At 44.1% G+C, this 27,667-nt stretch overlaps 1 protein-coding gene across 3 annotated transcripts in view; it reads right to left on the reverse strand.

The window, feature by feature from the left end:
• Window positions 1-3,195: 3,195 nt before the first annotated feature.
• Window positions 3,196-27,667, reverse strand: part of ogfod2 (2-oxoglutarate and iron-dependent oxygenase domain containing 2) — a 34,934-nt gene continuing 10,462 nt past the window's right edge. The window contains exons 4-9 of one of the 3 annotated variants that reach the window (XM_043692601.2): window positions 26,023-26,122; window positions 24,449-24,573; window positions 22,073-22,100; window positions 21,815-21,981; window positions 8,364-8,432; window positions 3,196-5,859 (exon numbers count right to left, since the gene is read on the reverse strand). In XM_043692601.2, coding sequence (XP_043548536.2) covers window positions 5,575-5,859; window positions 8,364-8,432; window positions 21,815-21,981; window positions 22,073-22,100; window positions 24,449-24,573; window positions 26,023-26,122 — 774 coding nt within the window. In that variant the 3' untranslated portion in view covers window positions 3,196-5,574. Of the gene's footprint in view, window positions 5,860-8,363; window positions 8,433-21,814; window positions 22,101-24,448; window positions 24,574-26,022; window positions 26,123-27,667 lie in introns of all 3 variants that reach the window. The other 2 variants (XM_043692600.2, XM_043692602.2) reach the window with 2 other exon arrangements.

Consider the following 27,667-nt stretch of genomic DNA (forward strand, 5'->3'; position numbering starts at 1 on the left):
ACATCATATTGAATTCAAAACATTAACTCTGGTTCTCTCTCCACATATATTGCCAGAAATGCTGATTTTCCAGCAGTTTTTGTATTTATTTTGATTTATCCTAATTTCCTGCAAATCACATCCTCCAGAGGTCACAGATGAAAGTGACTGTCTCCCAGCTGTCAGTGTCCACCACCTTCATAGCTCTCTTACCATATCCCTGAAACAGGACACCGGTGTGGGTGGTGACCCCATAGCTAGTGGTTACCACTGCTACCTCACTGCACTAAGGACACAGGTTCATTTCCAATCTCAGGTGACTGTGTGGAATTTGCACGTTCTCCCCATGTCTGTGTGGATTTCCTCCCACAGTTCAAAGATGTGCGGGTTAGATGGATTGGTAATGGGAAATGCAGAGTTACATGTATAGGATAGCAATGTGGGATGCTGTTCAGAGGTTTGATGTGAACTCAGTAGTCTGAATAGCTGCTTCTACACTGTGAGGATTCTGTGATATCTGTGAGCCAGCACAGATGTCATTGGTTTAGCATTGAGTGTGTGCTGGTAGAAATATCACGATCCAGGACCTTTGAGGATATGTGAAGGTGATGTTGCACTTCCACTAAATACAATAAAAATGTATACACGATTGGGAGGACTAAAGTGAAGGCAGGGAGTGTATGTATTATTTTCAATAGAACAGATTTATTTTAGTCAATCTATCATGGCATTGTGGATAGGAATAAAAATTCAAACCCCCACTGCTGAAATACCATAACTTATCGCTGTCCATTAGCTCATTAGATGAGGATGGCAGGATTTGGGAACAAGAGAAATAAAGAGTTTAGTCAGAAAGGAAAAGGAGGCATAAGTAAGGTTTAGGAAACTGAAGATAGAGAATATAAATAAAGCAGGAAGGAACGTAAACAAGGAGTTAGGAGGGCTATAAGGAGCCGTGAAATGTCCATGGCAAACTGAATTAAGGAAAAACCCAAGGCATTTTATACATATATAAGGAGAAACCGGGTAGCTAGGGAAAAGGTAGGTTCGCTAAAGGATGAACGAGGGAATTTATGCATGGAGCCAGAGGAAGTGGCTGAGGTCTTTAACAAATACAATTAATTCACAAAGGAGAAGGACATGATGGATGGTGAGTCGAGAGGAATCCTAGAATATCAAAGGACATGTCAATATATAAAAGGAGGTGGTGTTGGGTGTTTCGAAAAGCATTAAGGTAGGCAAATCCTAAGGACCTGATGGGATCTATCCCAGAATACTGAGGGAGGAAATTACTGGTGCCTGGTATGAAATCTTTGCATCCGCTCTGGTCAGACTGGAGACTAGCCAAAGTTGTTCCTTTGTTTAAGAGGCACAACAGGGATAATCCAGGAAATTACAGGCCTTACATCAGTGGTAGGGAAATTATTGGAAAAAATTCTTAGGGATAGAATTTACTCACATTTGGAAAAAATATGGACTTATTACTGATAGGCAGCGTGGCTTTGAGAAGGGAAGTCATGTCTCACAAACTTGATTGAATATTTGAGGAAATGATAAAGATGATTGAGAGCAGGGTGGAGGATGTTGTCTCCATGAGCTTTAGCAAGGTCTTTGATAAGTCTCTCTCGTCTACTGACACAGAAGATGAAGTCACATGGTGAGAGTAGCAGTGAAACGGTGTTTTCTGACTGTAGATGTGACCAATGGTGTTCCACATTGCTGGGACCCCTGTTGTATGTAATACATATTAATATACTGGTAGATAGTTTGATTAGTAAATTTGTGAACAACAGATTGGGGGAGCTGCAGATAGTGAGGAGGATTGCCTGAAGATGTAGCACATCGATAGGCTGGAGACTTGGGAGAGGTGAAGTGGCAAATGGAACTTAATCTGAATCATGCGTGGTGATGCATTTTGGAACGTCCAATCAGATGGGAAGGATACAGTAAATGGCAGAAACTTTAGAAGCATTAACATACAGAAGGATCCAGCATATAGGTCCCTGTAAGTAGCAACACAAGGAGATATGGAGGTCAAGAAAGCATGCGGCATGTTTGCCTTCATCTAGCGAGGTACAGAGTATAACAATTGGCAAGTCATGTCGCAGCTGTATAGAACTTTAATTAGGCTACAATTGGAATATTGTGTGCAGTTCTGATTGCCACACTGCCAAAAAGACTTGGAGGGTACAGAAATGGCATACCAGGATATTGCCTGATTTGGAGGGTATTAGCTACGAGGAGAGATTGGACAAACTTGGTTTGTTTTCACTTGAACGGTGGAGGTGGAGGGGAAACCCGATAGAATTTTACAAAATTGAGAGGCATGGGTGTCTTTTTCCCAGGATGGAAATATCAATTACTGGAGAACATAGGTTTAAGGGAAAAAGAGGAAAATTTAAAGGAGGTAAGAGGCAGTTTTTTTTACACTGTGTGGTAAGTGCCTGGAATCCAGTGCCAAACGGGTTAGTAGTAGATACACAGGCAATATTTAAGAGGCATTTGACAGCTATATGAATAGGTAAGGAATAGAGGGATAGCGACTGTGTAGAGGCAAACACTTTTTAGTTTAGAAATGTCATGTTATGGCACAGGCTTGGTGGGCCAAAGGGTCTGTTCCTGTATTGTACTGAGTGCTGTCCTCTGAAACTGTTCAGCCTTTTCTCCTGCCAAACAGATACTGTCTAGGTCTCAGCACTTTACAGGAGTGCACTGAGGAAGCAGGTTTGGTAAACTCTGTGTCATGTTCTCTGCAGTCTCTGTTGTTGTTACTCTCTCTCTCTCACACACACACTCAGCTCAGGCATAGCAGCTGCAGTGTTTGTGATGGGAGTGAGCTTTCAGCATCAAGTGATAGATTGCTGGTGACTGTGGAGCGATGTGAAACTATCGACACCCTCCAGGGTCACATTATGTCATCTGTCAGCATTGACAATGGCAACATCCTGGAGCATAACCTTTGCCTTCCTGAAGCTGATGGTCAAACCAAACCCTTTCTCAGCGTGAGAGAGAGAGAGAGTCTGTCCATTTGCTGCTGCAGCTGTTTCTCAGTGTGGAATGTTAGTGTGGCATCGTCAGCGTAGAACCACTCCGTGTCAAGGGCTCGGAGCACCTTTGACATGGATCTCAGGTGAGGAGTGAACAGCTTTCTGTCCATTCTGGACTGTAAGTAGACACACTGTAAAGGGCTTCCTGTCAATGATGGCACTCTATCAGTTCCAGAGATAAGGAGCTTTATTTAGTGCAGCAAGTTTACAGACAGCATCAATTCTAAATGTGACAGTACAAACTTATACTGGCAAGAGCTGGAATAAATTTGTGCTGATCCAGTACTGATGTCTAAATATAAAAGTGAAAGGTTAATATATGTAAAACCTAAAGCTTCCTCCATACCTCTATCCAGTTGCTGGTGATTGACCTCAACAGACACAAGATGTGACCTACTGTGCTGCTGCATTAATCATAGAATCATGGAATCCCTACAGTGTGGAAACAGGCCATTCCACAACAGGTCCACACCGACCCTGCAAAGTGTATCCCATCCAAACCCATTCCGCTCCCCTATTATCCTACATTTACCCCTGACCAATGCATCTAACCTACACATCCCTGAACACTGTGGACAATTTAGCGTGGCCAATTCATCTAGCCTGCGCACCTTTGGACTGTGGGAGGAAACCGGAGCAAACCCACGCAGACACGGGGAGAATTTGCAAACTCCACACAGACAGTCGTCCTGGCTGGAATTGAACCTGGGTCCCTGGTGCTGTGAGGCAGCAGCGCTAACCACTGAGCCACCCCATTCGATTCATGGTCATCTCGGGACTAGATTTTTATTGAATTCAAATTCCCCATCTGCTGTGGTGGGATTCACATCTGGTCCCCAGGACATTACCTGGATCTCTGGATTAACAGTCCAGTGACAATACCACTACGCCATCGCCACTTTGATGATACAAGTGTTACTTGTCCTTAACAAGAAGGAAGCCTTATTTTTTGAAATGAAAACTTTGAGGTGAAGCAGAAAAGACTATTGCCAAGCCCACTCAGCCACACTCACAAACTGTCTTTATCCCAGCTGCCTCCCGGGCTTGCGTGTTCAGTGTGCTGCTACCAGGAGGTAAATCTACATGAGGGCAGTGAAGGTCATGGGATAATGACTACATCCAGTCAATGGGAAGGAGCTGCAGTGATCATGTTAAGAGTGTTCAAACTACATCAGTAATAGTAGCTGCAGCAGCAAGAGTCTGAGACAGCGGGATGAGATACGTGGGAGTGAATCTCTGCCACTTTCTTTCTTTTTAGCACAGAACAAAAGTCCCTTGAAGGGCTAAGTTAAAAAGGACCCCTCCCCTTTTAGTTAAAGCTGTTTACATTAGCCAGATGTTGTGGAGGTTAAAACAGTTTGAGAAGCCTTTCAGATCAGAGCTGTTTTACAAACAGCATGTCTAAATCTGCCTTGTGTCTTGCCTTCTGCAGCTCCACACACTGACCAGTGAGGTGGGAATTCCCAGACTGTTATACGTGAGCCAATTAAATATGCTGCATCAATAAATAATGCAGGCAAGAGGATTCCCTGGATTTTTCCCCTTATTATTCATTTATGGAATGTGGGTGCCACCAACTGAGCCAGCAATTATTCCCATCCCTGCTGTCCTGGAGAAGGTGGGGGGTGAGCTGTCATTGTCTCCCACAATGCCATGGGGGAAGGGTGCTCCAGGATTTTGACCCACTGATGCTAAAGGAACAGTGATATACTTCCAAGTCAGGATGGTGAATGGCTCGGAGGGGAACTTGCAGGGGGTGAAGGTCTGATCAATCAGGTTTCACAAAAATCCTTTTATTAAATCAGATTTATTGACGTCAATTTCACAACTTGCAATCCAGTCCCAGAACCAGAGCGAATGACATTGTGAAGTATTGCATTTACAGCTCTAACAATCTTCATCAGATGTTATATAATGCAAACACTAATTTCAAAATGATTTTACATTTGTCAATGACAATTTGCCTGGATTTTAACAATGTCATCCCCGGAGGAAACCAAAATCCCAGTGGGAACATGAGATTACCTCACTAGATTGAGTACCTTGTGATTTACTTCACTTATCTGGTATCTAATTCCTGTCTTCACCTCCTGTACTTCAGACTAGTTTTACCTTTTATTTATATCCTAACAGTGAAATCTAGGTGTCAAAGAAGTAGACATTGTTCCATCACCTTGTAGGGGAATAGTAAATCAGCCATAATCAATTATCTCATCTACCAAAAGTTTGACAAATTGAGTGTTGATAGGAGAGGAAAGCAACAAACTCCCTCAATTCAGAATTGCAAGAAATAAAACATTGTGGAGACACATATCCTTAAACCACACACACACCCACACACACACCCATACAGACACAGACACCCACACACACACAAATATTACTGGAAAATTGACAGATGCTGCTTGAAATAAAGAAATGGGATGAATATTTTGTACAATTGTTCAATTATATGAGTTTCTTTCTCTGCCAATGACTATGAATCAGCCAAAAGCTGAACCTCACTGTTGAGCAGAGCAGGAACAAACCTAACACTGCTAACAATTTACTAACTCAAGGTGCAGACAGTCACTTTCTCTTGTTGCTCCTGCCAGACTTCCGATAGCTCAGAAGTGAAACCATCCCCAAACCCAGTTGCCTCCATTAACTCTGGCTTCTTGTTACACATTGGGCACAGTTCATTACGAACTGGAGATGACCGCATCCATATGATGAGATTCCAGCGTTCGCCTGAGGAGATGGGTAAAGCTCCATGACAGTGCTGGCCTCGGTGGAGCAATCCGTAACTCACTCTGTGCTCTATCTCCACACACTCTCTCTCATCTGTTGGAATCTGGGACCAGAAGGTGCAGAGACAGAAAAAAGCAATGTTTAGATAACAGCAACGTCTTTTACATTTCCCTGTCCATTAGATGCAAGAGTTGTCAGTAAGGCCAGAATTTATTGCCCATCCCTAATTACCCTCCAGAGGGTGGTAGTGAGCTGTCTTCCTGAACAGCATCAGTCCATTTAATGTATGGACATTCACAATTCTGTTAGGAAGAGAATTCCAGGATTTTGACCCAGTGACAGTGAAGGGAGGGCGATCTGTTTCCAAGTCAGGATGGTGAGTGGCTTGGAGAGGAATCTATAAGTGGCGGTGCTGCCACGTTAGCTGCCCTTAACCTAGATAGTAGAGGTCATGGGTTTAGAAGGTGCTGTCAAAGAAACTTTAAGTTGCTGCAGTGTATCTTGTAGATGGTACACACTGTCAACACTGTGCATCAGTCGTGGAGGGAGTGGATCAAGTATTGCTTTGTCCGGACTGGTGCTGAGCTACTGGAGTGCTGTTGCAGCTCCATTCATTTCAGCATGTGGAGAGTAATCCATCACAGAAGAACAGGAGACCATTCAGCCCGTTAATCCTGCTCCACTATTCATTAAAATCATAACTAAACTGATTGTGAGATGAAGGACAACGTATAAAGGAAGAAATAATGGATGCTTGTCAGAAAGGTCTGGTGATAATCACAGGAGACTTTAACCTACATGGAGACAGATAAATCAAGACAGGCAAAAGTAGTCGAAATGAGGAGATCAAAGAATATTTTGGTACAGTTTCTGAGAACAGCAATTTGGAGCCGAGCAGATTATACCAGACATTGAATTGTGTAATGTGATAGAATTAATGATCTTAGTAAAGACAGTCTGCAAAGCAGTGATCATAAAATAATTAATTTTTACACTCAGCTTGATGGAGAGACAGTGGATCCAAGAACAGTTACTTTAAACATAATTAACAGCAGTTATGAGGGCATGAAACAAGAGTTAACTAAAGTGAACTGGTTAAGGGACTGGTCAATAGACATTTGGTGGCAGATATTTAAGGGACTATTTCAGAATGCACACAATAAATACATTACAACAAGGAAGAACATTTCAAAACGGTGGACCAACCAACCAGAGTTAACTAAAGAAGGTTACAAACAGTATCAAATTTAAAGAAAGCACACTATAAATTATTTCAGATAATTAGGCAAAGTCAATATGTTTGTCAATTTATTGGAGATTAGATTAGATCTTTGAGAAAGTAACCTGTGCTACAGGTAAAGGAAAGCTGATGGATATTAATAGACCTGGATTTCAAGGCGGCAATTGATAAGCTGCTGTGTCAAAGATTATGTGGAAAATTAAAGCTCCTGGTGTAGACAGTGAAATATTGGCACAGATAGAGGTTTGGTTGGTGAAAGCTGGCAAACCGTAGCCATAAATGCACCTTTCTCATGTCAACAAGATGTAACAAATGCCATAGAAATCAGTGCTGAGGCCTCAACATTTCACAATTTATATAAATTCCTCAGATGAAGTTATGGTAGATAAATCTGATGATGATACAAAGACAGGTAGGAAAATCAGTCAGGAAGAGGACACCAGGAGGCTGCAATGGATAGCTGAAGAGGGTCAGCAAGTCTCTGGCAAATGAAATACTGGGAGATTGTCCATTTTGGCAGGGAGAATAGAAAGGAAGCATTTAATCTAAATGGTTAGAGGTTGCAGAGTTCTGAGATGCAAAGGGATCTGGGTGTCTGTGTGCATGAATCACACAGGTTAGTCTGCAACTGCAGCAAGTCTTCAGGAAAGCTAATAGAATGTTAATTGTATACAAAGGTTTGGAGGTAATGCTTCAGATTTTTACAGGGCATTGGTGACATCACAACAGGAGTACACAGATACTGCACACATAACTCATCCCATGACTTAAGGAAAGATGTAAATATGTTGAAGCAGTTCAGATAACTCAATTTATTTACTCAATAAATACCTGAAATGAGCAGGTTATGGTATGACACAAGGTGGACAGTTGGGTCTTGTATCTACTTAGAGTTTTGAAGACTAAGAGGTGACTCAACTGAAATTACGAGACTTATTGTAGATTGTTTGTGTTGAAGTAAGTAGAAATCTAAATAGGATCAGGTTAAATGCTGGTAACACTCCAGCCCAAGTCAGAACATTGTGGGTTCCATGATTACAATGGTCCCCTGGGGAGGGAGCACACAGTGTCCATCAATAGTCTCGATGCATTCACAGAGAGGTGGGCACCGCAGGGGATACAGTGCTTTATTTCCCCTTTGAACTCCATCTGATTTAGTCCCTTCCATCTCTCCCCACCTCCCTCTCACCTTTGATAGTTTGCATCACTTCATTCCTTGGCAGCAGTTGCAGTGGGAGGAGTGACAGTGAGAACCAGAGGCCTGAGGGGAGGTAGGGGTAAGTGTAAAAACTGACCTCGCACGCTGAGCAGGAGTGGACACGGGCCTGCTGAGTAAGTGAGGCTTTATATTTGGGTGGTTGCTTTACCTGAAACACTACTCGAGTAGTGTCTCCCACCCATCGTCTTCCACCAGAAAAAAGGTTCTGTGCACTGCACTGATAAGAACAAAGAACAAAGAAAATTTACAGCCCAGGAACAGGCCCTTCGGCCCTCCCAGCCTGAGCTGATCCAAATCTACTGTCTAAACCTGTCAGTCAATTCCTAAGCATCTGTATCCCTCTGCTCCCCACCTATTCATGCATCTGTCCAGACGCATCTTAAATAAATCTACCGTGCCTGCCTCTACCACCTCTGCTGGCAATGTGTTCCAGACGCCCACCACCCTGTGTGTGAAGTACTTGCCACGTGTATCCCCCTTAAACCTTCCACTTCTCATCTTGAAAGAGTGACCTCTCGTTATTGAATCCTTCACCCTGGGAAAGAGCTCATCTCTGTCCACCCTGTCTATACCCTTCAAGATTTTGTAAACCTCATTCAGATCCCCCCTCAATCTCCTTTTTTCTAATGAAAATATACCTAACCTACTCAACCTCTCTTCATAACTAGCACCTTCCATACCAGGCAACATCCTGGCGAACCTCCTCTGCCCCCTCTCCAAAGCATCCACGTCCTTTTGATAATGTGGCGACCAGAACTGTACACAGTATTCTAAATGCAGCCAAACCAATGTCTTGTACAATTTTAACATGACCTGCCAGCTCTGATACTCAGTACTCCATCCGATGAAGGCAAGCATACTATATGCCTTCTTGACCACTCTATCCACCTGTGCAGCAACCTTCAGGGTACAATGGACCTGCACTCCCAGATCTCTCTGCCCATCAACTTTTCCCAAGGCTCTTCTGTTCATTGTATAATTCGCTCTAGAATTAGTCTTACCTAAATGCATCACCTCACATTTGTCTGGATTGAAATCCATCTGTCACTTTTCCGCCCAACTCTCCAGTCTATCTATATCCTCCTGTATTCTCTGACAGTCCCAATGCTTTCTGCTACTCCACTATTCTTCGTGTCATCTGCAAACTTACTGCTCATACCAACAGTGCCCTCTTCCAGATCATTTATGTACATCACAAACAACAGTAGCCCCAACACTGACCCCTGTGGAACACCACTGGTCACCTTTCTCCATTTGGAGAAACTCCCTTCAACTACTACTCTCTGTCTCCTGTTGCTCAACCAGTTCTTTATCCACCTAGCTAGAACACACAGCACACCATGTGACTTCACTTTCTCCATTAGTCTACAATGGGGAACCTTATCAAGTGCCTTACTAAAGTCCATGTATATGGGTGACACAGTGGTTAGCACTGCTGCCTCACAGCGCCAGAGACCCGGGTTCAATTCCTGCCTCAGGCGACTCTCTGTGTGGAGTTTGCACATTACCCCTGTGTCTGCATGGGTTTCCTCTGGGTGCTCCTCCCACAATCCAAAAATCTGCAGGTTAAGTGAATTGGCCATGCTAAATTGCCCGTAGTGTTAGGTGTAGGGGAATGGGTCTGTGGGTCGCGCTTCGGCGGGTCGGTGTGGACTTGTTGAGCCGAAGGGCCTGTTTCCACACTGTAATGTAATCTAATCTATATGACATCAACAGCCCTTCCTTCATTGATCAACCTGGTCACTTCCTCAAAGAACTCTATTAAGTTGGTAAGGCACGATCTCCCCCACACAAAACCATGTTGCTGATAAGCCCATTCTTTTCTAAATATAAATAGACCCTATCCCTCAGTACCTTCTCCAGCAACTTTCCCACCACCGATGTCAGGCTCACTAGTCTGTAGTTACCCAGAATATCCCTACTACCCTTCTTGTACTGGGGGAACAACATGAGCAACCCTCCAGTTCTCCGGCACCTCACCAGTGTTTAAGGATGTCAGAAAGATATCTGTCAGGGCCCCAGCTATTTCCTCTCTCGCCTCCCTCAGCAACCTGGGATAGATACCATCCGGTCCTAGGGATTTGTCCACCTTAATAACCTCTAGCCTACCCAACACATCTTCTCTACTTATGTCAACATGATCCAGAGTAATCGAACGTCTATCTCTAATCTCAACATTCATGTTCCTCTCCTCAGTGAACACTGATGCAAAGTAATCATTCAGAATCTCACCCATTCTCTCAGGATCGACACACAGCCTTCCTTCCCTATCCTTTAGTGGACCAATCCTTTTTCTAGTTACCCGCTTGCTTCTTATACAAGAATAAAATGCTTTGGGATTCTCCTTAATTCTGCTCGCTAAACTATTTCATTACCCCTTTTAGCCCGCTTGATTCCTCGTTTAAGACTTCTCCTACTCTTCCAATATTCCTCCAGGGCCCGTTCTGTTCTTAGTTGCCTAGACCTTATGTACACTTCCCTTTTCCTCTTGGCTAGTCGTACAATTTCTCCTGTCATCGACAGTTCACGTATCTTGCCTTTCCTATCCTTTGCCTTCAACGGGAGATGCCTATCCTGCATATCAAATGTGGACTTCCCTTCAAATAGCTGTGTCCAATCCAAATTTCCCAGCTCCTGCCTAATTTTGTGGTCACTGTACCCAAAAAATCCCCCACCGCAACTTCTACCACCTGTCCTGGCTCGTTCCCCAGTACCAGGTCCAATATGGCCCCATCCCTCATTGACATACTGCTCCAGAAAACTCTCCTTGACGCTCCTTACAAATTCTACCCCATCCAGACCTCTGATGCTAAGTGTATCCCAGTCAATGTTGGGAAAATTAAAATCTCCCATCACCACTACCCTATTGCCTCTACATCTTTCCATAACCTGCTTACCTATTTGTTCTTCTACCTCACGCTCACCGTTGGGAGGCCTGGAATACAGCCACAACAATGTAACTGCACCCTTCTTATTTCTCAGCTCCATCCATAATGCCTCACTACCCAAGCCCTCCATAGTTTCCTCCTTTAGCACAGCCGTCATATCGTCCCTGACCAGCAATGCAACTACACCCCCACTTTTACTTCCCTCCCTGTCCTGTCTGAAGAATCTATATTCTGGAATATTTAGTTGCCAATCATGCCCTTCCTTCAACCAAGTCTCTGTGATTGCAATAACATCATACTCCCAGGCACCAATCCAAGCCCTAAGTTCATCTGCCTTACCCACTATACTCCTTGCATTAAAGTAGATGCACTTCAGGACACATGTTCTTTTGCGCTCACCTGCTCTCTGCTACTCTTCCCCTTATTGATGCTACCTTCATAATTCTTACAGTCTCCACCTCGCTGCCTACTTGTTTTCTCTTTCGGTTCCCAGTCCCCTGCCACATTAGTTTAAAACCTCCCCAACAGTAGGAGCAAAAACTCCCCCAAGGACATTGGTTCCAGTCTGGTTCAGGTGTAGACCGTACATTTTGTAATAGTCCCACCTTCCCCAGAACTGGTCCCAATGTCCAACAAATCTGAACCCCTTCCTCCTACACCATCTCTCAAGCCACGTGTTCATCCTACCTATTGTTTTTTATTTCTATGCTGGCTAGCACGTGGCACTAGTAGTAATCCCGAGATCACTACCTTTGAGGACCTCCTCTTTAACTTCTCTCCCAGCTCCCTGAATTCTGCTTTCAGGACCTCATCTTGTTTTTTACTTATATCGTTGGTGCCTATATGCACCAAGACAACTGGCTGTTCACCCTCCCCTTTTAGAATGTTCTGCAGCTGATCGGTAACATCCCTGACCTGAGCACATGGGAGGCAACATACCATCCGGGAGTCCTGTTTTTGCCCACAGAAACGTGTATCTACTCCCCTCACAATAGAATCCCCTGTGACTGTGGCCCTACGAGTTTTCTTCTTCTGAACAGCAGTGCCCGTCTTCTTTTCTTCCTCTCTTTTGGTTTTCAGTAGGCTTGTTGGGAATTTAGAATAGTAGGAATGGAGGTTAGGGCAGTTGAATGTTCCTCCTGCAGAACGTGGGAGGTAAGGGTCACCACTAGTGTCCCTGCTGACTACATCTGCGGTAAGTGCACCCAACTCCAGCTCCTCGAAAACCACGTTAGGGAACGGGAGAAGGAGCTGGATGAACTTCGGATCATTCGGGAGGCAGAGGGGGTTATTGAGAAGAGTTACAGGGAGGTAACTCAGGTGCAAGAAGAAGGTAGATGGGTTACCGTCACGGGACGGAAAGGGAACCGACAGGCAGTGTGTGCAGGGATCCCCATGGCCGGTTCCCTCAACAACAAGTATACCATTTTGGATACTGTTGAGGGGGGACGATTTACCAGGAGTAAGCAATGGGGCACAGATCTTTGGCACAGAGTCTGTCTCTGTTGCTCAGAAGGGAAGGGGGGTGAGGAGCAGAGCATTAGTCATCGGGGACTCCATAGTTAGGGGAACAGACAGTAGGTTTTGTGGAAACGAGACAGACTCACAACTGGTGTGTTGCCTCTCAGGTGCTAGGGGTCGTGATGTATCAAATAGTGTTTCTGGTATCTTTGAGGGGGAGGGGGAGCAGCCCCAAGTCATGGTCCACATACGAACCAACGACATAGGTAGGAAGAGAGATGGGGATTTAAGGCAGAAATTCAGGGAGCTAGGGTAGGAGCTTAAGGCTAGAACAGAGTTGTTATTTCTGGTTTGTTACCCGTGTCATGTGCTAGTGAGGTGAGAAATAGGGAGAGAGAGGAGTTGAATATGTGGCTACAGGGATGGTGCAGGAGGGAGGGTCTTGAATTCCTGGATAATTAGAGCTCTTTCTGGGGGAGGTGGGACCTTTTCAAACAGGATGGTCTTCACCTGAACCAGAGAAGTTCCAATATCTTGGTGGGGGGGATATTTGCTAATGCTATTCGGGTGGGTTTAAACTAATGCAGCAGGGGATAGAAACCGAAATTGTAGATCGAGTATAGAGAAGATTGAGAGTAGTGAGGTCTAAAATAAGGTTTCAGGGTCACAAGAGGGCACTGGCAAGCAAGAAGTTGATTTGAAGTGTATCTATTTCATCGCCAAGAGCATCCGGAATAAGGTGGGTGAACTTGCAACATGGGATTTCGATGTTGTGGCCATTTCAGAGACGTGGGTAGAGCAGGGACAGGAATGATTATTGCAGACTCCGGGGTTTTGATATTTCAGGAAGAATAGAGACAATGGTAAAAGGGGGAGGGTGTGGCACTGTTAATCAAGGACATTATTACGGTTACAGAAAGGACGTTTGAAGACTTGTCAGCTGAGGTAGTATAGGCGGAGCTGAGAAACAGGAAAGGAGAGGTCAGCCTGCTGGGAGTTTTCTATAGGCCTCCGAATAGTTCCAGAGATGTCGAGGCAAGGATAGAAAAGATTATTCTCGATAGGAGCAAGAGTGACAGGGTGGTTGTTATGGGGGACTTCAACTTCTCAAATATTGACTTGGAATACCATAGTTCAAGTACTTTAATTGGGTCAGTTTTTGTCCAATGTGTGTAGGAGAGTTTCCTGACACAGTATGTAGACAAGCCAACAAGGGTGAGACCACATTAGATTTGGTACTGGGTAATGAACCGGCCAGGCGTTAAATTTGGAGCTAGGTGAGCATAGAGTCATAGAAATGTACAGCATGGAAACAGACCCTTCAGTCCAACTCATCCATGCCAACCAGATATCCCAACCCAATCTAGTGTCACCTGCCAGCACACGGCCCATATCCCTCCAAACCCTTCCTATTCATATACCCTTCCAATGCCTCTTAAATGTTGCAATTGTACCAGCCTCCACCACATCCTCTGGCAGCTCATTCCTACACATACCACCCTCTGCGTGAAAAAGTTGCCCCTTAGGTCTCTTTTATATCTTTCCCCTTTCAGCCTAAACCTATGCCCTCTAGTTCTGAACTCACCTATCCCAGGGAAAAGACTTTGTCTATTTATCCTATCCATACCTCTTATGGTTTTATAAACCTCTATAAGGTCACCCCTCAGCCTCTGATTCTCCAAGGAAAACAGCCCCAGCCTATTCAGCCTCTCCTGATAGTCAAATCCTCCAACCCTGGCAATATCCTTGTAAATCTTTTTCTGAACCCTTTCAAGTTTCACAACATCTTTCCGATAAGAAGGAGACCAGAATTGCATGCAATATTCCAACAGTGGCCTGACCAATGTCCTGTACAGCCACAACATGACATCCCAACTCCTGTACTCAATACTCTGACCAATAAAGGAAAGCATACCAAATGCCTTCTTCACTATCCTATCGACCTACAATTCCACTTTCAAAGAGCTATGAACCTGCACTCCAAGGTCTCTTTGTTCAGCAACACTCCCCAGGACCTTACCAATAAGTGTATAAATCCTGCTAAGATTTGCTTTCCCACAATGCAGCACCTTGAATTTATCTAAATTAAACTCCATCTGCCACTTCTCAGCCCATTGGCCCATCTGATCAAGATCCTGTTGTAATCTGAGGTAACCTTCTTCGCTGTCCACTACACCTCCAATCTTGGATTCATCTGCAAACTTACTAACTGTACCTCTTATGCACACATCCAAATCATTTATATAAATGATGAAAAGTAATGGACCCAGCACCGATCCTTGTGGCACTCCACTGGTCACAGGCCTCCAATCTAAAAAACAACCTTCCACCACCACCTTTGAGCCAGTTCTGTATCCAAATGGCTAGTTCTCCCTGTATTCCGTGAGATCTAACCTTGCTAATCAGTCTCCCATGGGGAACCTTGTCGAACACCTCACTGAAGTCCATATAGATCACATCGACTGCTCTGCCCTCATCAATCTTCTTTGTTACTTCTTCAAAAAACTCAATCAAGTTTGTGAGACATGATTTCCCACGCACAAAGCCATGTTGACTATCCCTAATTGGTCCTTGCCTTTCCAAATACATGTATGTCCTGTCCCTCAGGATTCCCTCCAACAACTTGCCCACCACCGAGGTCAGGCTTACTGGTCTATTGTTCCCTGGCTTGTCCTTACCGCCTTCTTAAACAGTGGCACCACGTTAGCCAACCTCCAGTCTTCCGGCACCTCACCTGTGACTATCAATGATATAAATATCTCAGCAAAGGGTCCAACAATCACTTCCCTAGCTTCCCACAGAGTTCTAGGGTATACCTGATCAGGTCCTGGGGATTTATCCACTTTTATGCATTTCAAGACATCCAGCACTTTCTCCTCTATAATAGGGACATTTTTCACGATGTCACCATCTATTCCCCTACATTCTATATATTCTATGTCCTTTTCCACAGTAAATACTGATGCAAAATACTTGTTTAGGATCTCCCCCATCTCCTGCGACTCCACACAAAGGCCATCTTGCTGATCTTTGAGGGGTTCTATTCTCTCCCGAGTTAGCCTTAATGTATTTGTAACATTTTGGTAATAGTGACTACAATTCAGTTCTGTTTACTTTAATGATGGAAAGGAATAGGTATACACCGGAGGGCAAGAGCTACAGCTGGGGAAAAGGCAATTACGATGTGATGAGACAAGATTTAGGATGCATAGGATGGGGAAGGAAACTGCAGGGGATAGACACAATAGAAATGTGGAGTTTATTCAAGGAACAGCTACTTGTGTGTCCTTGGTAAGTCTGTACCTGTCAGGCAGGGAGGAGGTTGTCGAACGCAAGAGCCGTGGTTTACTAAGGAAGTTGAATCTCTTGTCAAGAGGATGAAGAAGACTTACGTTAGGATGAGATGCGAAGGCTCAGTTAGGGTGGTTGAGAGTTACAAGGTAGACAGGAAAGACCTAAAGAGAGAGCTAAGATGAGCCAGGAGGGGACATGAGACGTTGTTGGCGGATAGGATCAGGGAAAACCCTAAAGCTTTCTATAGGTATATAAGGGATAAGAGAATGACTAGGGCCAATCAGGATAGTAATGGGAAGCTGTGCGTGGAGTCCAAGGGGATAGGAGAAGCGCTAAATGAATATTTTTCGTCAGTATTCACACTAGAAAAAGACAGTGTTGTTGAAGAGAATACTGAGATATAAGCTACTAGACTAGACAGGATTGAGGTTCACAAGGAGGAGGTGTTAGCAATTCTGAAGAGTATAAAAATAGATAAGGCCCCTGGGCAAGGTGGGATTTATCCTGGGATTCTCCAAAAAGCCAGGGAGGAGATTGCAGAGCCTTTGGCTTTGATTTTTATGTCATCGTGGTCTACAGGAATGGTGCCAGAAGACTACAGGACAGCAAATATTGTCCCGTTGTTCAAGAAGGGGAGTAGAGACAACCCTGGTAATTATAGACCAGTGAGCCTTACTTCAGTTGTGGGTAAAGTGTTGGAAAAAGTTGTACGAGATAGGATTTATAATCATCTGGAGAGGAATAAGTTGATTCGGGATGGTCAACACAGTTTCGTGAAAGATAGGTTATGCCTCACAAACTTATTGAGTTCTTTGAGAAGGTGACAAAACAGGTGGATGAGGTTAAAGCGATTGATGTGGTATATATGGATTTCAGTAAGGTGTTTGATAAGGTTCCCCATGGTAGGCTACTGCACAAAATACAGAGAGGCATGGGATTGAAGGTAATTTAGCAGTTTGGATCAGAAATTGGTTAGCTGAAAGAAAACAGAGGGTGGCAGTTGATGGGATATGTTCATCCTGGTATTCAGTTACTAGTGGGGTACTGTAAGGATCTGTTGTTAGGTCCACTGCTGTTTATCATTTTTATAAACGACCTGGATGAGGGCGTAGAAGGATGGGTTAGTAAATTTGCGGATGACACTAAGGTTGGTACAGTTGTGGTTAGTGCCAAAGGATGTTGTAGGTTACAAAGAGACATAGATAAGCTGCAGAGCTGGACTGAGAGGTGGAAAATGGAGTTTAATGCAGAAAAGTGTGAGGTGATTCACTTTGGAAGAAGTAACAGGAATGCAGAGTACTGGGCAAATGGTAAGAATCTTGATAGTGTAAATGAGCAGAGAGATCTCGGTGTCCAGGTACATAGGTCCTTGAAAGTTGCCACCCAGGTGGATAGGGTTGTTAAGAATACGGTGTGTTAGCTTTTATTGGTAGAAGGATTGAGTTTTGGAACCGTGAGGTCATGCTGCAGCTGTACAAAACTCTAGTGCGGCTGCAACTGGAGCATTGCCTGCAGTTCTGGTCACCGCACTATAGGAAGGATGTGGAAGCTTTGGAAAGGGTTCAGAGGAGATTTACTGGGATGTTGCCTGGTATGGAGGGAAGGTCTTACAAGGAAAGGCTGAGGGACTTGAGGCTGTTTTCGTTAAAGAGAAGAAGATTGAGAGGTGACTTAATAGAGACATATAAGATAATCAGAGGGTTAGATTGGGTGGACAGTGAGAGCCTTTTTCGTCAGATGGTGATGGATAACACGATTGGGCATAGCTTCAAATCGAGGGGTGATAGATATAGGACAGATATCGGAGATAGTTTTTTTACTCAGAGAGTAGTAGGTGTGTGGAACGTACTGCCTGCAGCAGTTGTAGACTCGCCGACTTTACAGGCACTTAAATGGTCATTGTATAGGCATATGGACAAGAATGGAATAGTGTAGGCTAAATGGGCTTCAGCTTGGTTCCATAGGTCGGCGCAACTTTGAGGGCGGAAGGGCTTATACTGCGCTGGAATGTTCTATGTTCTGAGTGGGCTTTGCATGTAAATATTTAATTGGTTAACCAGTGTTTTATTGCTGGTAGTTTACAAAAAAAGCAAAGTCACAATGATTTTGACGGTTGGAAAGTCACTCAGATGTGCGCGATAGCACTCCAGGTACAGCGAGAGCAAAAGGATTGTGGTTTCGTGCTCCATTCCAGAGACTTGGGAACTGCAGGCCTTGAGGGAGTGCTTCACTGCTGGAGGCACTGTCCTCCAGTTGAGTGTTAAAGTGAGACCCAGTCTGTCCTTTCATAAATGCCAGGACAGTGATTGGATATGAGGGATATACTCCAAAGGCTGATTGTAAATCCCATTGTAGCTAGTTGGGAATTTGAAATCAATATACAAAATCCAACCTAAAAAGCCAAATTCAGATGAAGGGTCATCTCTCTCGGTATAACCATCTTCACTGAAATACCAACAACAGAAACAGAAATTGCTGGAAAAGCTCAGCAGTTACAGAGAAATAAGAGCTGGGTCCAATGGAACGGTCATGCGACCGGAAACGTTAATTCTGATTTCTCTCCACATGCACTGCCAGACCTGCTGAGCTTTTCCAGCAATTTCTGATTTACTGCAGTTTTTCAGTTTTCCCTGAAACATCAGCAGGTATTGATCACCTGCTGTTCTTGGAAACTTGCTGTGCACAAATGGATCACCACATTTCCTACATTGCATCAACCATTACATTTTAAAAAGTGTTTAATCAGCCAGAAAGTGCTTTAATCCATTCTGAGTGATGAAAAGTGCTATGGAAATGCAAGTCTTCCTATTCAATTTGATCCTGCTTATGTGAGGAAACCTTTCCCTACTCTGTCTATAATACAGGTTCACAGCCTGAGAAATAGCAACAGAGAACCTGCTTCACACTCAATACTTGGTAATACTTGAGGGATTGGAGATAGGCAGAGACCAGCCTTACAGATGTGAAAGTGACTCTGGGACGGTGCTAATGAAACACGTCCATTTATGGCAGTGTTTATGTCCTGAGAATTCTCTCCAAGTTTATACCATTCAATAGCGTATTTCTTTTTAAATTTATGAAATCACTACGTTGGTTAGGTCTTAATCCATGGACAGGAGATAGAGAAATGTATTTTGATTGGTTGGTTTTGTGCCATACAATAATTCATGAATGGAAAATACTGAATGACTTTATCTTGTTCCCATTGAGAAATGTGAGGTGGCTCTTTGTTCTTTGTTGGTGATTTAGGGTTCATTGTCTGGAACCCTTTTCTTCATGGGATGTGGGTGTCACTGGTTGGATCAGTGTTTATTGCCTGTCCCTAGTTGCCCCTTGAGAAGGTGGGGGTGAGCTGCCTTATTGAACCACGGCATTCTGTGAGTAGTGGGTTTATTCACAGTGAGACAGTTGGAAATGGTAACGGTATTGGTTATTTGTTACGAAAGAGTGTATTTTTTTGTTGCCCAATGTGTCTGTAACATTCCTGAATAGGGATCTTTTGGCTCAATTGTAATGTCCCTAACTCTGAGCCAGGAGGCCTGGGTTCATGTCCCACAGCTCCAGAGGGGTCCAATAACAGCTCAAAATGTGGAAACAGGCCATTTGGCCCAACAAGTCCACACCGACCCTCTGAAGAGTAACCCACCCCTACCCTATTACTCTACATTTACCTCGGACTAATGCACCTAACCTACACATCCCTGAACACTATGGGCAATAAAACATGGCCAATTCACCTAACCTGCACATCCTTGGATTGTGGGAGCAAACAGACACGGGGAGAATATGCAAATTCACATAGACACAGTCACCCGAGACTGGAATCGAACCTGGGTCCCTGGCGCTGTGAGGCAGCAGTGCTAACCACTGAGCTACCGGGTTGATTCGAAAATATCTGTAACAAATATGGCACACCTTCAGATGGGATCCAGGTTGAAAGCAACAAGAACATTTTGCTCAATAGATACAAGAATTTACATCACACCATTCAAATCCTTTTACAACCAACACTTCCAAGTGTAGTCTTTGTTATAATTTTCTAAAATACAGTGCCACATTTAGCACAGCAAGGCGCCTCTAATTTTATATCATTTCAAATATTTCTCTGATTTCCTTTTGAAATCAATGATTAAATATTCCATTCACCTTTCTGATCAATGGACAAGGGAACACAACACACGGTTTAGAAATGTCTTTCCTCATGCTGCCTATTTCTGTCCAAATTACCATGAACTGTGTCTTGTAATTACTTGTCCTTCTGTTAATGAAAATGGCTTCTCAAACCTGCCTCGATCTTGAACAGCTCTATTCAATATCATAAGGTCCTTCGCTGTTCCAAGGAAAGCAAATCCCCAGTTTCTCCAGTCTCTCAATGTCATTGAAGTATTTCAGTCTCTTCTAAGAAAATGCCTCTGCACCCTCTCCAAGGTTATGACACTTGTCCTAAAGTGTGGTGTCCAGGTTAAAGACAATACTACAACTGAGGCCTCAGTGTTTTATAAAAGGTTTACTAAAACCGACTTGCTTTTACGCTTTACGCTTTCACAAATAAAGTCTTGGTGCCCACACGCTGTTGCTTAAAAGCCTTCTTAACTTATCTTGCCACTGAGAAAGATTTCTGTACTTGAAACCCCATGGGCGGCACGGTGGCACAGTGGTTAGCACTGCTGCCTCGCAGCGCCAGAGATCCGGGTTCAATTCCCGCCTCAGGCGACTGACTGTGTGGAGTTTGCACATTCTCCCCGTGTCTGCGTGGGTTTCCTCCGGGTGCTCCGGTTTCCTCCTACAGGCCAAAGATGTGCAGGTCAGGTGAATTGGCCATGCTAAATTGCCCATAGTGTTAGGTAAGGGGTAAATGTATGGGTGGTTTGCGCTTCGGCGGGGCGGTGTGGACTTATTGGGCCGAAGGGCCTGTTTCCACACTGTAAAGTAATCTAAAAAAAAAATGTTCCTGCAACTTTTTAAAGGTTTTTACGATTCACCGTGTACTGACCCTCCAACACTGCGGCACTCCCTCAGCACTGACCCTCCAACACTGCGGCACTCCCTCAGCACTGACCCTCCGACAGTGCAGCAGTCCCTCAGCACTGACCCACCAACAGGGCGGCACTCCCTCAGCACTGACCCTCCGACAGTGCAGCACTCCCTCAGAATTGACCCTCTGACAGTGCGGCACTCCCTCAGCACTGACCCACCGACAGTGCAGCACTCCCTCAGGATTGACCCTCCGACAGTGCGGCACTCCCTCAGCACTGACCCTCCGACAGTGCGGCACTCCCTCAGCACTGACCCTCCGACAGTGCAGCACTCCCTCGGCACTGACCCTCCGACAGTGCAGCACTCCCTCGGCACTGACCCTCCGACAGTGCAACACTCCCTCAGCACTGACCCTCCGACAGTGCAGCACTCCCTCAGTACTGACCCTCCAACAGTGCAGCACTCCCTCAGTACTGACCCTACGACAGTGCAGCACTCCCTCAGCACTGACCCTCTCACAGTGCGGCACTCCCTCAGCACTGACCCTCTCACAGTGCGGCACTCCCTCAGTACTGACCCTTCAACAGTGCAGCACTCCCTCAGTACTGACCCTTCAACAGTGCAGCACTCCCTCAGTACTGACCCTACGACAGTGCAGCACTCCCTCAGTACTGACCCTACGACAGTGCAGCACTCCCTCAGTACTGACCCTCTCACAGTGCGGCACTCCTTCAGCACTGACCCAAAGTACGTTTGGTGTATCTCAGTCTGGACTTTGTTCTAAAATTGCAGAAGTGGAACCAGAAGCCACTCTGAGCTCAGAGAGGCACTAAGTCAGTCATAGTTGAGGGATGTCACAGTTACTGGTTAAAGGTGACTGGTACTGGAGGAAGGAAGGAAATTGAGTCACATCCAGTAACTGTGAGGGAAGTATGATGGACTAAGTTTTTGCTTAAATTAACGAACATTTCTACAGTACCTGTCTCATGTCTCCAAAGCAGAGATTCCCTTCACCAAAATCTTTCCCAAGTGACACATTGAGAGTGACTTCAGCATTGTCGTAATGGAAGCATAGATCCCGGTCTTGATTTACAGCATATTTCACAACAAATGCTTTGTGACTGTCCAACCTGCAACCTCCATAGTCTGGGTAAAGAAGTGATGTGATTGGCTGAAGATAATCCTCACGCAGCGGTGTAATAAAAGTTTCATCAAATCCAAGTTCATTTAAAAGTACCTTGATCAGATGATGGAAATGTTTTAATCTGTGCAGTTCAGTCAGCATGTATTTGGACAATAAGCAGAAATTAGTTCATATCTAAAACGTTCAAATCAGATTGAAGTAAACAAAAATCATCATATAATTTACCCCAGTATCAATAACAGCAGGTCTTCGCCATTGCAAATTCATTCAAGCCCCAGGTTTGGTATGAATATCTCACACATCAGATCCATCTGTAATACCTTTTCAGGTGAGAGTCAAGACTCTGTTGTTTGGGAGAGAGCTCAAGTGAAGCATCACCGTGACATTAAAAACAAGCCAGGGAACTATAGACCGGTGCGCCTGACCTCGGTGGTGGGCAAGTTGTTGGAGGGAATCCTGAGGGACAGGATGTACCTGTATTTGGAAAGGCAAGGACTGATTTGGGATAATCAACATGGCTTTGTGCGTGGGAAATCATGTCTCACAAACTTGATTGAGTTTTTTGAAGAAGTAACAAAGAGGATTGATGAGGGCAGAGCAGTTGATGTGATCTATATGGACTTCAGTAAGGCATTTGACAAGGTTCCCCATGGGAGACTGATTAGCAAGATTAGATCTCATGGAATACAGGGAGAACTAGCCATTTGGATACACAACTGGCTCAAAGGTAGAAGACAGAGGGTGGTGGTGGAGGGTTGTTTTTCAGACTGGAGGCCTGTGACCAGTGGAGTGCCACAAGGATCGGTGCTGGGTCCTCTACTTTTTGTCATTTACATAAATGATTTGGATGCGAGCATAAGAGGTATGGTTAGTAAATTTGCAGATGACACCAACATTGGAGGTGTAGTGGACAGCGAAGAGATTTACCTCAGATAACAACAGGATCTGGACCAGATGGGCCAATGGGCTGAGAAGTGGCAGATGGAGTTTAATTCAGATAAATGCGAGGTGCTGCATTTTGGGAAAGCAAATCTTAGCAGGATTTATACACTTAATGGTAAGGTCCTGGGGAGTGTTGCTGAACAAAGAGACCTTGGAGTGCAGGTTCATAGCTCCTTGAAAGTGGGGTTGCAGGTAGATAGGATAGTGGAGAAGGCGTTTGGTATGCTTTCCTTTATTGGTCAGAGTATTGAGTACAGGAGTTGGGAGGACATGTTGCGGCTGTACAGGACATTGGTTAGGCCACTGTTGGAATATTGCATGCAATTCTGATCTCCTTTCTATCGGAAAGATGTTGTGAAACTTGAAAGGGTTCAGAAAAAGATTTACAAGGATGTTGCCAGGGTTGGAGGATCTGAGCTACAGGGAGAGGCTGAACAGTCTGGGGCTGTTTTCCCTGGAGCGTCGGAGGCTGAAGGGTGACCTTATAGAGGTTTACAAAATTACGAGGGGCATGGATAGGATAAATAGACAAAGTCTTTTCCCTGGGGTCAGGGAGTCCAGAACTAGAGAGCATAGGTTTAGGGTGAGAGGGGAAAGATATAAAAGAGACCAAAGGGGCAATTTTTTCACGCAGAAGGTGGTACATGTATGGAATGAGCTGCCAGAGGATGTGGTGGAGGCTTATTTGGATGGGTATATGAATAGGAAGGGTTTGGAGGGATATGGGCCGGGGGCTGGCAGGTGGGATTAGATTGGGTTGGGATATCTGGTCGGCATGGACGGGTTGGACTGAAGGGTCTGTTTCCATGCTGTACATCTCTATGACTCTATGACTGGCCTCCATGTTGCTAATTCTCTAGATTGTGCCTTCATTGGAAGGTTTACAGGGTGAGGAGTAACAGAGCCAATGATTCAATAATTAAATAGATTGCTGTCACTGGAACCAGTATCATTTGCTTCATGAATGCTCTTTGAATTGAGTTCCTATTTTAAATCATGTTGTTTCTTCTTATATTCCTTCTCTGAGATCTCTCTCTTCTGTCAGTTTCTCCACCCCTCTCTGATCTGTCAGTCTATCTATCTGGCTCTCTCTCGCTTTCACGCACAAACATGACTTTAACTAGTTTCACTAGCTGCAGAGAACATTGTCAGGGATTCTGTCAAAGTTTGTAACAGTTTATAAGCTCAGACCCAGGAAGTTGCCTATAAAGCCCTGGTTTTCCTGCCTGTGATGGCATGGCAGTATGTGAGTGGGGGGGGGGGGGGAGGGGGCGGCGGTGACAGTGTCTGTGACTGCAACTGAATAGGCAGATCATCAACCATGAGTCATCTGTCTCCAACAGAGACACACAATTGGATCTATAGCTAGAGAATGCCACTCTGCATCAAGCATGGAGCAGGTGAATAGGCAGGTCCCAGTGTACATCAGCCAGAAGGGGGAATTGTACCTGTATAGTTAGCGTTATTCCAAAACACACACTTGACACCTAACCAAGCGAGTTCACCAAGCCCTTCTTCACATCTTACCCCATAGTTGTTCATGGTGTTGGGTCTGCCTTTTGGCATTTCAGACTGTTCAAAATTCTCCAGCTCTCTAATCAACTGGCCACAGAATTGCTCAGTGAATACTGGGATTGAATAGACTCTCTCAGCTAGAAGGAAGGATGGAAAGACAGAAGGAAGGAACATTCAATAAACTGTTTGTATACATTAAACCATTTAATCTGTAAACCAACTCAAACGCAATAAGAACTCAGACAAATAAGGAAACTGTTCAGCCCCTGCAAACCTGTCTCATCATTCAATTAGATCATGGCTGATCTCTGTATTATATCTCATCCTATTTCCGTAATATCCTTAACTATCAATAATAATCTCTCAACCTCTGTTTTGAAATTTTCAACTGACTCCATTACTTTTACGAGGAAGATGTGTTAGAATTCTGCGAGGGGAGGAGTTTAGGGTGACAAAGAATGAAGCTCCTTAAATAAAAATCAATCTGTTTATTGATCAATTCTGTCCCTCTGCCTTCATCCATACAGTGAGATTCCCTAGGGAGCATGCTGCCTGGAAACCACTGGAGATTCAGTCAGGAATCCCTGTGGATTACACACTCCATACTCCGTCTAGGCTGCCCTTAGTACCAGTTATTTTATCATCACTCGGCTGATGACTGTTTCATAAAACCTTCTATTAGTTTTAAAGATTACAGAATCTTGTTGAGTTGGAGTAAAGACTAATGGGGATTACATATTATTTTTCTAACCAGCAACAACATTTATTTCTCAAGAATAATTTATTCTGCACTAAGTTTGTTCCTAATGTTCTCAGAGACACATAGGAATCAATGGAAAATTGGAACAAGAGGAAGTCATTTAGCCTTAGCCTGTTCCACCAATCAATGAGATCATGCTTGTCCAGCAATTAACTTTATATACTTTGCCCAGCATTCTTTCATACACCGAGCTCATCAAAATCTACCCTCTCTTAGAAGTAAACCACTGCTTGAGCATTAATTGCCTCATGTGAAAGGAAGTTCCAAACTTTTACTATCCTTTGGTGGAGAAATGTTTTCGAAGTTTCCTTCAGAATGGTCTGGCTCTAATTTTTCTGACAATGAATCCTAGACTGACTATCAGGAATAGTATCTAGTTATCTATCGATATTTTGAGAAACCTGATCAAAGCACACTCCTAATTTCCAAGGTTTAGTCCCAGAATTGTTCCCTGGAATTCAGCAGCAGTCTAACAAGAGATTTGTGCATCTGAAAAAGGACTTGTTTTTGTAATTTCTAGATTTCATGAGGTCGCTTTGTTTCATTTTTTTAATTGATCCTTAAAAGAACATAAGAATTTGCAAGACTCAGGCAAGAAGTTACACAAGCTGTACAGACTATCTCAACATGTGACAGCACAACATCGCTCACCCAGGACATGGGGTACTGGTCTGCTGTGACTGTTAAAGTGTCATTTCACACCTCGTTTTTCCTCAAGCTATACTAAATTCCTGCTGAAATATTTAACGACCCTGTTTATTTGTACATTTGTATAAAACATTGAATCCTACATTTTTGCGCTTGAACAAAACCTTTAAAGACAGACCTGGCAGTGAGTGAATGCGGTCCAGCAATCCTTCAAAGTCAGCATCCTCACTTCTGCAGTAGGCAACTATTTCATGGAATTCTGGAGCAAGGAAGGATTCCTGGGAAAAAAACAAACCACGACATTGTTTTTCACACTGCACCAATTTCATTAATACAAGACTGACCACAGAATGTGCTGGTCACCATAAACATCAGATACCCCTGCTGTTTGACCCATGAACATGCGGTTACTGAGAGTTAATAGCATATCAACTCTTCGATCACAAGTAAAGAAAGCCAGACTACACGTCATCATTCCTTTCATAACCTCAGGACAATCCCAAAGACTCTTTGAGCACATTTCTAAACCATAATCAGTGAACAATGTGAAAATCACAGCAGCCAATATGCTCGCAGAAAACTCCCAAAATAGCACTGTGATAACAACAAGATAATCTGATTTTGATGATGTTGATTGAAGAACAAATATTTATCAAGACACTGCAGAGAACATCACTGTTCTTCTTCAAAATAAAAACAAGCTTCTTACCCATGTAGGGCCACTCCTGTGATTCCTACACCAAACTCTCTCTCTCACTCGGCTGAGGCTTGTGTCCAGCACTGGCATTTCACCTTCCTTCCCCTGTCTTTGGTGAAGAAATGTTTTCTAAGTTTCCCTCTGAATGGTCTGACTCTAATCTTTCTGACAATGAACCCTATGTTCCCAGACTATCAGGAATAGTATCTAGCTATCTATAAGATCAGATTTAACCTGGTGCAGAGACTCCTCCCCAGTGGCAACTCTGTCAGTGCTATCCCTGCAACTGTATGTGCAATGGTCCCATCATCAAATATAATCACTCGCAACCAATTTCACCCCATCAAGCCTGTGCCCAAGCCCTGTATTACACTCGGTGGGAACTGAATCAGCTGCTTCTCATTAAAGACCTGAACTGAAGTTGCACCTTTAATCTGTAAAGGTTGCCCGGTACAGGTTCTCAGTCTAGCTGCGGTCTCAAGCAAAGTTAAATGCTGGAGTCCAGAGTGAATTTTGTTAAAGACTGGTTCTGCGATTACTGAAACAGCCACACTGATATCAACCTCCATTAGAACCAAGTGATCATTTAACCAGATGTTTTATCTTGACTGGTTCTGATTTTGAGGTCATTAAGCAATTTAACTGTTCCAAACTAGATATAGGTGGATTCCCAAGGTATGAACACTCCTGGATATCAGCCTAGGAGTTCTCTTACTCAAGACAGCAAATGAGTCCCACTGGGCTGAACTGAGTCCACATCCTGGCAGCAACTACACTGGTTTGCCAGCCAGGATCCTGAGGAAAATGTGAACTATTTGTCTGAGGCTTGGCTTTGTTTTGGGTTTTGCTGTGGGCTGACCTAGAGTCTCTCTGTCCAGGATATGCCCAAGTGTGGCGATGCAATTGCTTTCACTCAAGTAGTGTTCCCCAAGTTCAGTTGGACTGGGAGGGTGTCCACTTCCATCAGCGTACCCTGTAACTCATTTGCTCCAATTGTCACATTTCTAATGACAAAGCCAGTTGTAGTACCTGTTTGAAATCCAATTGGGCTTCAACTAGTAGGCACTTTTGCATGGTGACATCATTAATCCCACATACCAAACAGTGTGTCAGCATCTCATTAAGG

Source organism: Chiloscyllium plagiosum, unplaced genomic scaffold (assembly GCF_037043375.1).
Source record: "Chiloscyllium plagiosum isolate Xiang-an unplaced genomic scaffold, Cpla_swu_hap1 HiC_scaffold_24, whole genome shotgun sequence".
Lineage (NCBI taxonomy): Eukaryota > Metazoa > Chordata > Chondrichthyes > Orectolobiformes > Hemiscylliidae > Chiloscyllium > Chiloscyllium plagiosum.